This window comes from Pseudorca crassidens, chromosome 11, assembly GCF_039906515.1.
Source record: "Pseudorca crassidens isolate mPseCra1 chromosome 11, mPseCra1.hap1, whole genome shotgun sequence".
NCBI lineage: Eukaryota > Metazoa > Chordata > Mammalia > Artiodactyla > Delphinidae > Pseudorca > Pseudorca crassidens.
This window is the reverse complement of record NC_090306.1, coordinates 75,936,667-75,950,130: the sequence shown is the minus strand read 5'-3', so window position 1 is coordinate 75,950,130 and position 13,464 is coordinate 75,936,667. Positions and strand designations below refer to the sequence as shown.

The following is a 13,464-nucleotide window of genomic DNA, read 5'->3' as shown; positions in this document are numbered from 1 at the left end:
TTATTTCATTTAATAGTCACCTCTGAGTTATAAGTATTATTACTTATTTGAAAGTTGAAAAAAAATTGAGATGTATAGAGGTTAGCTCTAGACATTAGAGCTAGTGTGTTCAAACCCAGCTCTGTATAAAATACATGTGATTAAAAGACCACACTGTGTTATGTTAACCATGAGAGGGGTCAAGTAAGACTTCCTAGAGGTTAATTACCTGATTTGAGTCTCAAAGGTTGAAGAGGTATTGGCTAGACCAAGAGAGAGAGTGAGCGGTAAGCACCTTGTGAGCAAAGAAGCAACATGAATAAAAGCACAAAGGCAAAAATAGCTTTTGTTCAGTGGCTATCATCAACTAATTGATTCAACATCCAGTGTGTAGTGCCAGGCACTCTTCTAGGAACTGGAAATACTGCACTAAACAAAATAATTATGAAACTTATACTCTAGAGAGGTAACACAACAGATAAACATTTAAAGTGATAAGTACATAGGCAGTATGCCAAGTGAAGACACATCCTGTGAGGAATAAGACTTGGTCCCTGCCCTCATAGGCCTTATATTCTAATTGGCGTGGGGTAGCAGGGGAGCATCGGATATGACTATTACAAGTGTGATAAGGGCTATAAAGGATATGCACAGGGTGGTAAAATAAAGATAACAGAGACCACATTAAGGATCTCTGAAGATATAACATTTGAGTTGAGTTCTGATGGCTAAAAGTGAGCCAGCCATGTAAATAGCTGCAAGAACAGTATTCCAGAAAAATGGCACAAAAAATACAGGATCCTTGAGGTGAGAAAGTATTTAGATTTTCAGAGGTGGAAAGGAGGCCAGCGTGGCTGTAAGTTTGGACAAAAAGAAGCAGACGAGATTATATTTGGCCTAACTAGGCAATAAGGGCTCTGAATTTTATTCTGAAATTCACTGGGAAGTCGTTGAAGAAATTCAGGCTGGGAAGTGACATGATTCATGTTGTTAAAATAGTATTTGGGGTACTATGTAAGAAATGAACTAAAAAGAGGAGTAGAAGCAGGGAACCCAATGAGATTATTGCAGTGATCCCAGGCAAGAGATGACCATGGCTTAGAACTACAATTGTGGCAGGGAAGATGGAAAGAACGGTATGATTTTAAAGTAAATAGAGGTAGAACCAATAGGAATGAATATGTTGGGTTTGGATATACTCCTTTTAACATTGTTGCGATCTCTGAAACGTCCAATTATATGTCAAGCAGGCACTTGAACCTAGAAGCCTGAAAGTGAAGTAGGCTGGAGAATTCACATATGAAGCTAAAGGAGATCTCTTGAGGAAAGTGTGTAGCTAGAGCAGTAAGCATAGGACTGAGATATCTCTACAATTAGATCTTTTCTGGAGGAGTGGGGAATTAGTCTCCAACTTGCATAACTGAGTGGCTGGTAGATGGTATTACCAATGTAATAAGAGAGTCAGATGAAGCTGCCTATTTAGAGATCAAGTTTGGGATTCTGGAGTTTCAAATGCTTATGAAACGTCCAGGTGGATCATGTTTGCCAACCTTTGGTCAAAGGAAAACCATTCGAAGTTTTATACATTGATTTATGGCTTAAATCTTATCTAAATATAATACTAAATCAGGATGTTTTCAACTTTTGTCCTTTGGAAAATGTATTGCTCATTTTGTGTTCTTAGCACTGAGATTGATGGACAGTTTTATCTTTTTTAAAACATGTAAGTGGCAATTAATTTCTTCAGTATCACAAAATGAGATGCGTGCTTTCATACTAAAATGAGACAATCTAATAGGACCCAAGTGGGTCTTCTGGATTGTACAGTTCTGATGTAGAGAATCTTGATTAATTAGATATCTAGAATAAATCCAGCTTTATTGTCTATGCATAGATAGTTAAACAAGATGCTTGGCTTCTCTTCAGTTTATCTGTAAAAGTGGAGGTAGTTTGTAAATTTTAAGTGGAAGTATTTGGTGGTTAGTGGACTATTAATAAATTTAGTTTACTTTCTTAAATATTATTTGCCACATAGCTTTAACCAAGACCAGTTTCTGCCTCTTAGTCATTGTTTCCTATTCCAAATGATCTCAGGGTACCACCCAGTGAGTGCTAAGATGGACAAATCTGGGTTACTTTCTATCTCAAATGAGAAGTGAGAAATACATTTATACAGCAGACCAGCGTTTTCAAAATCAAATATTGATTTTTTTAAACAATAGAGGGATGTATAATATGAAAGCACAGTTCTGTCTAGGTAGGCCGTGAAAGCTCCCAGAGATGTTACATTTACACGGTTTACAATAGAAGTCACAAACAGCGTGTAGGCCAAAGTTAGCCTTCAATCAAGTTATCTGTGGACTGTGTGTGTGTGTGTGTTTAAAACATCAGGTTTGAGAGAGTACACACAAATCTGGGTTTCTGCTTTCTCTTGAAATGATAGATTCTGTCAACATTTCCACTGTGATTAAAAAAAAACAGACTAGAGCTGAGTGCTCTTCTATTAGGATTGTCTTGGATTTGTCACTTTCAGTGTTTTTTCCTCATTTCTGTTACCTGCACGGCCCTGTATTTGCATTTGCGACCTCTGTTCTAGTAGGACCGACATGGATTTTCTGGTTAGAGAAGAACAGGAAAGGATTTTCTAGGCAAAGAGAATTACAGAAGCAGAGGCACAAAAATAATATATTGATTATTCGTCTATCAAGCTGTGTATAGTAGAAAAAAAATTTAGATAAATCTAGGAAACTACTCTTTTTTTTAAAATTCTTTTGTGAAACACAACCATGATACTTAAAACTTACAACAATAATTCCTAAATATTCATTATTTTTAAAATTTCCTAAATTGTGTCACAAATGTTTATTCAAATCGGGATCCAAAATCCACACATTAAATTTATTGCCATGGCTCTCAAGTCTCTTTTAATCTAAAGGATCTATAGGTTTCCTCCCTTTTCCATTCTTGCAATTTCTCTGTCAAAGAACAAATTGTTTTTTTCTTTCAATTAGCAAGTAAACTATTGTTTCTTTGGAAATTATTTGTAGAAGGACATGTGTCCTGGAGAGTATTCTGCATTCTATGATAGATTTTACCAATTGCATTCCTTCTATTTCCTGTGAACTGGTAGTTAGATCGAGAGTAGGGTTTCCAGATAAAATACAGGACACCCAATTAAATTTGCATTTCACCTAAACAATGAATTTTTTTTTAAGCGTAAGGGTGCTCAATAGTGCAATATTTGGTCATGTTGTATTTTTTTAATTGAAGTATAGTCAATTTACAATATTGTGTTAGTTTCAGGTGTACAACAAAGTGATTCAGTTATACATATATTTTTCTTTTTTTTATTCTTTTCCATTATAGGTTATTACAAGATATTGAATATAGTTCCCTGTGCTATATAGTAAATCCTTGTTTTTTATCTACTAGGGAGCTATTCTGGAGCTCAAGTGTGACACTCTGTTATACTGAGAACTTTGTGGTTTATAGTGTAACAGTTGAGGAATCATATATTTTTGAGAAACTGTATTAAAAAAAGAACTGTATTGTCGGGTATATCAGATGTTTTAAAGGGGAAATGAACGTAAACACAGGGATGCCAATTAAAAAAAGCTATTGCAGTAGCTCAGGCAACAAACATCGGAGACCAGGTACAGGGAAGGTTTGAGGTAGAATCGCAGGACTCACTGGCCCTTAAGGATGTATAGGGTAAGGAGATTGAAGATATCAGATAATCTTTAGGTTTCTCTTAGATAGAAAACATCGTTTCCCTTTTAGACACCCAAATTCTGATGTCTGCTTTTCTGATGGAACTAGGAATCCAGCTCTCACAATGAGCTGGGGAAAATATGTAGGTCTGAAAGTTATTAGCATGTACCTAGTAGTTGGAGGTTCCAGAATAGGTAAGATAACCCTTAAAAGATCAAGAATGGGGAAAAACAAGTGAGCCTCCCTTAACCCCAAAGAACACCAACATTTTACTCTGGTGTGGTCTGGGCAGTAAAACCAGAATGGTGGAAAACCAACCAGGAAAGAATTGCCTAATGGTTGCTAGGGGGAAAAGGCACTTTAAAAAGCCTTTGGCAAATAAATAATGTAAGCAACTTAAGTCAGATGATAACTGAAAGTGAAGCCTGAACTAGGACTGTGGCAGTGGAAGGGGAAAGAAGAGATTTTTGGGACTACTTCAAGAAATAATATCTTGAGATGTAATTAAAGTTGTCATTTGTGGGACTATAAGGCAATGTATATTTGTTCGGTGGGATTTTTCCCCACCCTGGAAATACTAATTTTCTTTCATCATGTGAATTTTTTTCCACATTAACCAGGTGCCAGATGCAATAAAGAAATGTCAGAGGGCTGGAATTACTGTGAGGATGGTCACTGGTGACAATATTAATACTGCTCGGGCTATTGCTACCAAATGTGGTATTTTACATCCTGGGGAAGATTTCCTATGCCTAGAAGGTAAAGATTTCAACAGAAGAATACGAAATGAAAAAGGAGAGGTAAGCGTTTTTTATTGTTTAAGTTGATATGTTTTTAGTATATTAGGAATTTCATTGGACAGATACATCTTGAATATGCACTACATGTTAGGCATCGCACCTGGATCAGTGCAGCCCTCACCCCACGAAGCAAAACAGTAGCATTTTAGGAAATAAAGGGGACAAGTGATAAAGAAATTTGTCCTAAAGGGAGTGAGCGCTTCATTTTTTCAGTCTGGGCCCAAGAAGTACAATATGTGTAAGCGAGTAATGGGAGATGAGTTTGGAAAAGTTGCTATGGAACATATTTTAGGGGACCCCAAACCCTGCACTACTTAACGCTGAGGAGTTTCCATTTTCATAGGCAGTGGGGAGATGGTTAGAATTTGATCTTGTAATGATACATATAACAGCGGTTCTGCATTAGAGTGACTAGAGAGCTTTTTAAAATGCTGATTACTAGGCCCCACCTCAGAGTGTCTTATAAGATAGGCCTTGGGTCTCGCTCGGCAATTTCTGTTTCTAACAAGTTCTCAGGAGTTGCTGATGCCGCTGGTCTGTCCACCACACTTTAAGAACCACTGATACAAATGCTAGGTCGCTAACTTGGAATTAGAAAACTAGGCTTGGGCACGTTTTAACTTTGACAAAAATTTATAGATTGAGCAAGAGCGGATAGACAAGATTTGGCCAAAGCTCCGAGTGCTTGCAAGGTCATCTCCTACTGACAAACATACACTGGTTAAAGGTGAGTAGATTTTACCATTACTCCGCAATTTCTTAATAGAGAAATGCGTTCTGCTTCCTAAAATAGTAATAGATGCTGAATATTAGATTGAATTGTGGATATCATCTTCTCCAATAAAATCTAAATACATTTCCTTTCGATGCCTTAGGTGAATTGTGTTTATCTTCAGTGATTAAAACAGGATATAACTCCTAATACAACAATTTCTGGAGTTGTTCCTTGCCCAACATCTCAGCAGTTTCCATTTCTCTGTGTTTAATTATTTATTTTTAACTTTTTCTTTTTTTTTGCGGTACGCGGGCCTCTCACTGTTGTGGCCTCTCCCGTTGCGGAGCACAGGCTCCGGACGCGCAGGCTCAGCGGCCACGGCTCACGGGCCCAGCCGCTCCGCGGCATGTGGGATCTTCCCGGACCGGGTCACGAACCCATGTCGCCTGCATAGGCAGGCGGACTCTCAACCACTGCGCCACCAGGGAAGCCCCTATTTTTAACTTAGAGTCTGTAAAACTGGCTAGCTAGCATATTCTGCAGAATCACTTTATTAATTAAACAGATTATTTTTACAGCATAAATACTTACTTTTATTTCAGGTATAATTGACAGCACTGTCTCAGAACAACGCCAGGTTGTAGCTGTAACTGGTGATGGTACAAATGATGGCCCAGCATTAAAGAAAGCTGATGTTGGATTTGCAATGGTAGGAACTTAACATAATTCAAATATTCAGATGTAATTTACTGACTGGGTTTTGTTTGTTTGGTTTGTTTGTTTGTTACTAAATTAGTGTTGATTTTAAACACTGTCCCTCAAGAGTAGCTTGAGGGATAATATGTAAGCCTAAATTGGTTTATAAGTCTAATTAGTTTATATAATACCTTTATTTGATGCTGGAAGATGATGTGACTTCTTTTGAACAGTTATAATAATATCATACATTTACCTTGTACTCTGTAAAATATATAAATGTCTGTCATCTCATCTAAACCTTATAGCAGTCCTCTTAAATAGGAGACAGGCTTAGAACAGTTATATGTATTTAAATTAAGAATATGATTAAGAATCTTCCACTCAACTGAAAATGTCTTAAGAGTAACTTTTAATAGTAATCATTTCATGTATAATAGATGTAATCTTTTTTTTTGTAATCTTTTTTGATTGAAAAAAAAGATCTGTACCCCACTGAAGTTCTCAATTTATATTTGATTATTAAAGTGCTAGGAAATTTTAGCATTTCATTATTATTTTCTTTATACTGTACCCATAATACTGATGAAGTGTTTACTATAAAGTAGGTATCATAAAATACATATGCTACATAAATGTTTAATAATTGAAATTAGATTGTTATATCTTTGAATCCAGTCCTTCTAATTTTTCAGTGTTGGAATGAATCTTTGTACTTTCAGTGCCATAGAAAATTTAAGTATTTTATTTAATTTGATTTATTTCATTTTTGGAAAATACAGGTTCATAATCACAATTCTCAAATCCAAAAATCTGAAAACTGACATTTTTTTTCCTAAATTTACAGCAGAATCATTTGATTGCAAAAAATATTCTGAATGATATGAGGATGTTATTTGTCCCACTTAATATGAACATTCATAGTCATTGTAGAGATATTAATGTGTTTTTATGGGATGGTAACCCTATCTGGGAGAATTTGTGATAGAAGGTATGTGCCGCATTATCTTTCTAAAGCATGAGAGACTTTGAATTCCCAAACACAGTGTGTCCCCAAGTGTTTCAGAAAGGAGAATATTTATGTGTACCAATGTTTATTTGCATAATTTGTCCCCCTGGTATTTTGCTGCTAAAATAGGGGTTTAGCAGAACCACCACCATGGTAGCTGCCTTTTAACAGGAGTGAGGGAGATGGAAGAAGGAAGTGATATGGGTAAAGTACCCTCAACCAATAGCTGTGAACCCAAAGATTCCCACCCTGCCCTATCCCAAACTTATTATGGTAAGCAGTGCATTGGTGTGAACTTCTGAAGAGCTGGGAGAAGAAGCTGAAGGGATAAGGAATATTTAAGGGCTTTTCCTTTGGCTGTAAGCAAAACAGGATCATTCATTTTAGAAACACGGGATCACTCATTGCTGCTCTTGAGCATTTGGCAGGATTCTTACTTCTACTTTCATCTGGACAGCTGACCAGGAAGGTATTTATATACAATGCATTTTAATATTAAAAAAACAAAAACTTTCTTCCTAAAACTTAGGTGTTTAAGGCAGATACTAAGGCCTTTAAATAAATGCAGGTAAATATAGTAATTCAAACAGAAACACAGTACAGCAGCTGCTCTGTTTGATTTTTAAGCCTTGAAAGTTCTAGGTGCATTTTACCACTTTTTTTTTTTTAAAGGTAGCATGTCAAAAATAATCTAAATTTATTTTAAATGCACAGAGAAAACCTAAGTGCATAGTGGCTTGGACTTGAAAGCACTCTTGCTCAAGCTTGAATTTACTTTGTATATTTGTTCAGTTCTTCAATTTCATATTTTAAAACTGAAAGACGAAATTATTTGTCTTGGGCTTTTATTAGATACCCACAAGAAATTGCTTGTGTGTGTGTGTGTGTGTGTGTGTGTGTGAGAGAGAGAGAGATGAAGTGTCTCTTCTTTGTAATTTATTATTTACTTTATTTTATTTATTTTTGTCTGTGTTGGGTCTTCGTTGCTGTGCACGGGTTTCTCTAGTTGCAGCGAGCGGGGAGTTACTCTTTGATGTGGTGCGCGTGCTTCTCACTGCGGTGGCTTCTCTTGTTGCGGAGCACGGCCTCTAGGTGCGTGGGCTTCAATAGTTGTGGCTCACAAGCTCAGTAGTTGTGGCTCGCGGGCTCTAGAGCACAGGCTCAGTAGTTGTGGCGCACGGGCTTAGCTGCTCTGCAGCATGTGGGATCTTCCTGGACCAGGGCTCGAACCCGTTTCCCCTGCATTGGCAGGCGGATTCTTAACCACTGCGCCACTAGGGAAGCCCGAGAAATTGCTATTGATTAGTTCTTTTTAAACCTGTCTCTTACTTTTCAGGCAGAAATAGCATTTTAAAACACTGTATTCTCTGTCTCTCTCTTTATATATATAGGTGTGTGTATGTATGTATACACACATACGCACTTACATTTAGTAAATTCAACATTAAGATAAAATGTACAACAATAAATTAAAGGGACTCTAATGTGAGTACATTGCAAAGAGGCCTGGCATTTTCCCCTGTTTAGCCACTCCTTTCAGAATTCCTTTAGATAGCAAGCTTCCATGCTGTGTTTAAAATATGATTACATTATTTTTTAAATTATATTGCATTATTCTTACCAAAATTCAGTTAACCACACATGTACAGATATTTCTGTCATCATAGACTGAATGCCATGATGTATTTCTGTAACCAAATATGCATCTGTGGTAGTAAAATCTTCGTTAAGGTAATTAAAATATCTTCATTTAATTTAAAGTGTTTTTAGACTTTGGGTTAATAATAATTTGTTTCTCCTCCAAACCTTAAGAAGCTGTTTTCAATATTCTGGTCCAGAAACATTACAGGTGAGTAGTTGCTGCCTCCTAAAGGTTCAGCACACAAGGAAGTAAATCATTGAAGCACAGTGGCAGCCAGTGAAGAACTAAACACTGCACAGGGAGTGCCTCAAGGAAGAAGTCCTTGACTCTGCCTGTAGAGACTGGGGAAAGTTTTCTGAAAGAGGTGCCAGTTGAATGGAGAGAGGGAGAAAGGTACTGCTAAGAGACCCTCTGAGAATTACAAGTAGTTTAACTTCACTAGAAGAGGGTGTGGTGGTGGTGGGTACTGGAATGTGACGATCAGAAGGGCCTTGAATATGAAGGTGAGGAATTTGTTCTTGTATCCTGTAGATCAGCACTTCCCAAGCAGGCTTCTGATGCAGTAAAACAAATTTGGAGACTCACAATGCATGCTAGCATACAGCTCTAAGAAGCTTATAAAAAGCTGTTTTAATGGTTTTTGATGGGGAGTTGCCCAAACTTGTTTCACTATGAAGCTAGTTTTTATTTGGACACAATTAACATCTTATTTATTTATTTTGTGGTACACGGGCCTCTCACCGTTATGGCCTCTCCCGCCACGGAACACAGGTTCCGGACGCACAGGCCCGGCAGCCATGGCTCACGGGCCTAGACGCTCTGCGGCATGTGGGGTCCTCCCGGACCGGGGCACGAACCCGTGTCCCCTGCATCGACAGGCGAACATCTTAAAGTAGCTTTTTAAATTTTGAAAGATTTTGAACAAGGGAGTGTGAGATTTGCATTTGCAAAAGATGGAGGATGATTAGAGGCAAGGAAACCTGTTGGGTTTAGATGTATTAAATATGTTGCACATTAAAAAAATATACAGGGAATTCCCTGGTATTCCCTGGCGGTCCAGTGGTTAGGACTCCGCTTTTTCACTGCCGAGGGCTCGGGTTCAGTCCCTGGTCAGGGAACTAAGATGCCACAAGTGGCGGCGCAGTGCAGCCGGAAAAAGGAAAAAAAAAAAAGTAAAGTATACAGATTAGGAGTTAGAGACTAAAATTTTAAATTAAGATTGCTCCTTCATGGAGTATTTTGAGAAAAGCTTGTTTTGGACTTTGTGTTTATCAAAACAATATTGCATAGCATTTAACAAGTCAAACAGTTCTACAAGACTTAATAACTGTGTCCCCTACCACATATCATTTCTTCCAGCTAGTTTTTGACTAAAGGAAACCAACTGTTTGTTTTCCTTAGTTGTTTGCCTCCATGTATCTAAATGGCATGATTACAAGGGTTTTTAAATTTTTTTATATTTTTTAATTAATTTTTTTATTGGAGTATAGTTGCTTTACAATGTTGTGTTAGTTTCTGCTGTACAGCAAAGTGAATCAGCTATATGTATACATATATCCACTCTTTTTTGGATTTCCTTCCCATTTAGGTCACCACAGAGCACTGAGTAGAGTTCCCTGTGCTATACAGTAGGTTCTCACTAGTTATCTATTTTATACATTGTATCAATAGTGTATATATGTCAATCCCCATCTCCCAATTCATAGTTTTTTTTATTTTTTTAATATAAAGCATTTGTTAATGACTCTTCATTAAGGAAGATAAGGATTTAGCACTTTCACAGGCACACAGACACCTGTATGCATTCACACACACTACCCATCCTGTTATTCTTCCATCAGAGTTAGAGGTCAGTCAATATACCATCGTTATTGTGATTAGAAATGCTGTTCCAAGCTGAGCCATGTGGTCTGTTATAATTACTTTTACTTCCTTGCACAACTTTTTGTATTCCCTATACATTTTCTTTTTCAATTCACTTTTTAATCTTTAAATTATTTATGTATTTATTTTCTTAGTTTTTTGTGTACTTAATACTAATTCATCACCAAATTCTCCTTTCATTATGTCAGAGACATCAGGCACTTTTACCAGTTTTGCCTTCTTAGAGATACCTCTCCCAGATCTTCTGATGTGCTTCAATCTGGACTGTTTGCTAAGCCTGCTACACAGCTGTCTCTTCTTTCTCCATACCTAAGAATTTCCTTTTCCTCTCTCTTATGTTGGATTTTGAATTTCCTGAATTTGATGTCAATGTCTTTTTTGGTTTACTCTCTCATGTAGTAAAGCCATCTCCTCCAGTAGATCCCTGAGAAAAAGGCTTCATGAGAGTTAAACTTTTTCATAACTTTTATGACTGAAATCTCTATTCTCTCCTCAAAGAATCCTCCTTGATACTTAGTCTGACTTGGTATAAAAATCTAGGTTGACAATAATTTTCACTCAGAATTTTGAATGTGTACCTCCATTGTTATTACATACCATTTTGAATTTTGAACCTCCTTCTCCCCCCGCCACACACACACTTTTTGGAGGTATGTAAGTCTTTCCTTTGTTCTCAGTCCTCTGAAATGTGATGGTTTGTCTTAGGGCAACTTTTTACTATGAAAACTGATTTTCTTCAATTTTGTGACATTTTCTTATACTCATCTTATGTCTTCTCCAGTGTCTCTTCTTTGTGGAATAGTCCCCTCTGATTTTTGAATCTCTTGGACTTACCTTATTATCTTGTCTCTTTTTTCCTGTCTACCATACCTTTGTCATCTTGCAGTTGAGAATTTCCTCAACTTCTGTTGTTTTTTCATTTCTGTGATCATATATTTAATTTCCAAGAGTTGTTTTTGGATATCTGACTTCTTGTTCTTGTTTCATTGCTGACCTTTTGCCTAAGGATTTGATTTTTTTTAATAAAAATCAGCTTTTATCTCTGTGTAGTGTTTGTGTCTCCATATGCCTTTTGGTTTAGTCTCTGTCTTTCAGGTTAGTGCTTTCTTCAGATGTCAAAGTGATTCTTGGTTGTCTCGGCATATTTTACCAGTAGAAAGCTGAAAAGCTGGAAAGTCTTAGGCCTCTAAGTGGGATTTATCGACCAGAAGCTTCCCAGTAAAGTGATCTGGCTTGGCCATTTCACTTCCTTAGGGTACCTTGAATTTTCAGTATTTTTAGGTCTCTTCTCCTATGATGATCAGATTTTCGGGAAAGAATTTTCAGATGTGCTACCTAGAGGGCAATTCTGAATACTGGTATTCTGGGAAACAAGTAGAAAAAAGAAGGGTAGTGGTCTCTACATTCATTAAACAGAGTTACTCTTAACCCCTTTTTTTCAATATAGCACCTCCTATACTCAGCAGCACTTGGTATCGTTCAGTCTAAACGTTCTCTGTTATACCCTCTCTAGTAAATTAGCAGGCAGTCTTCTGCCAGGTTAGAGGGTGTCAAACTTCCTGGTTGCATGGATGTGGGAAGGGACTCTGAGGCTCTAGCTGCCTTTTCTTTTAATTTTGTTATTAAAATATAACACACGTACAGAAAAGTGTCTATGTCATAAGTAAACAGTGAATGGATTATCACAAGTAAACAGACCTGTTCTATGCAAGGCAAGAAATAGAATATGACCTATGCCCCCAGATGCCTCAACCACACTCCCTTCTAATTACTGCCGTCTCTCTCTGCAGAGGTAACCAGTATTCTGAAGATTCCTTTTGTCTGTTTTTGAACTTTGTAACATAAGAATCATATATCATGTATTATTCTGAGTCCATCTTCCTTTATTCATCATTTTTCATGTGCGATTCATCTGTGTTATTGTACATAGCTGTAGTTCACTCGTTTTTATCAATCCACAACTTATTAATCCATCCCATTCCACTGTTGAGGGACATTGTTATTCTTAGTTTGGGCCCTCTAAGTACTGCTTCAGCGTCTTCGGTAGACTTTAAGAATCCTCCTGTTCTTATTCACGCATTCACCCCTACCTCCAGTGCTGCCTGGTGCTGCCGAGTCCTGAGCCTCACATAGGAGAGTCCTGTAGTGCAGAAAGGCTGCTACTCTGCTCTCCTACTGTTGATTTAGGATTCAGCTTTCTGGGGTCTGCTGAGTTTCTTCCTACTTGGTTATCTGCTTTCCAGCCTCTTAAGATGTTTTTGCAATGTCTCTTTTCCCACTAACTTTGTGAGTTTTTATTTTTTAATTAAAAAAAAAATCTTTTAGTGTGACTTTTGGAAGGAACTTGGGTAGTGCCTGTGTCCATTCCTCTTTTTGTTTTTTTAAACTCAATTTGAACATTATTGTCAGTGCCTCGTTCATTATGTTCGATTTCTGCTGAGATAGAATGTCTTTCTGAGAGATAGTACAATATCTTAGACTAACTATGTTACCCCCTTTTACGGTAAATTTAAGTCAGTAATTATTAAGTATAATGGTAAATTTTTGTTTATAAAATATATACTGTCCTTTCAAATATTTAAAGGTTATATTTTAAACATTCAGTCTAATTCACAGAAATTTTCTTTAATAGGGTATCGCTGGAACTGACGTAGCTAAAGAAGCATCTGATATTATTCTCACAGACGACAACTTTACAAGCATTGTTAAAGCAGTTATGTGGGGCCGAAATGTCTATGATAGCATCTCAAAATTCCTTCAGTTCCAGCTTACTGTTAATGTAGTAGCAGTGATTGTTGCTTTCACGGGCGCCTGTATTACTCAAGTAGGTTGACAATTTATCCATTAAAACTTGTTTATTTTAGAGCAAAGATATGCATAACCTGCCTTTTTAAAGTACTTAAATATTTAAATAAGTTGAAGCTTAGTACTTCAGGTTAATTAATATAAAAATGTTATCCTGTTCTGTTAAGTTTTTAAATAGAAACGGCTTCCTGAGAATTGCGGAGTCCTTGAATAGTTGTAAATG

The 13,464-nt window shown here is 37.0% G+C and overlaps 1 protein-coding gene across 3 annotated transcripts in view; it reads left to right on the top strand.

The window, feature by feature from the left end:
* The window catches only part of ATP2B1 (ATPase plasma membrane Ca2+ transporting 1), a 131,724-nt gene that overhangs the window by 100,912 nt on the left and 17,348 nt on the right, over positions 1-13,464 (top strand). For all 3 annotated transcript variants that reach the window (XM_067697518.1, XM_067697517.1, XM_067697519.1), the window contains exons 13-16: positions 4,311-4,490; positions 5,130-5,217; positions 5,808-5,914; positions 13,069-13,260. In XM_067697518.1, coding sequence (XP_067553619.1) covers positions 4,311-4,490; positions 5,130-5,217; positions 5,808-5,914; positions 13,069-13,260 — 567 coding nt within the window. The remainder of the gene's footprint in view (positions 1-4,310; positions 4,491-5,129; positions 5,218-5,807; positions 5,915-13,068; positions 13,261-13,464) is intronic.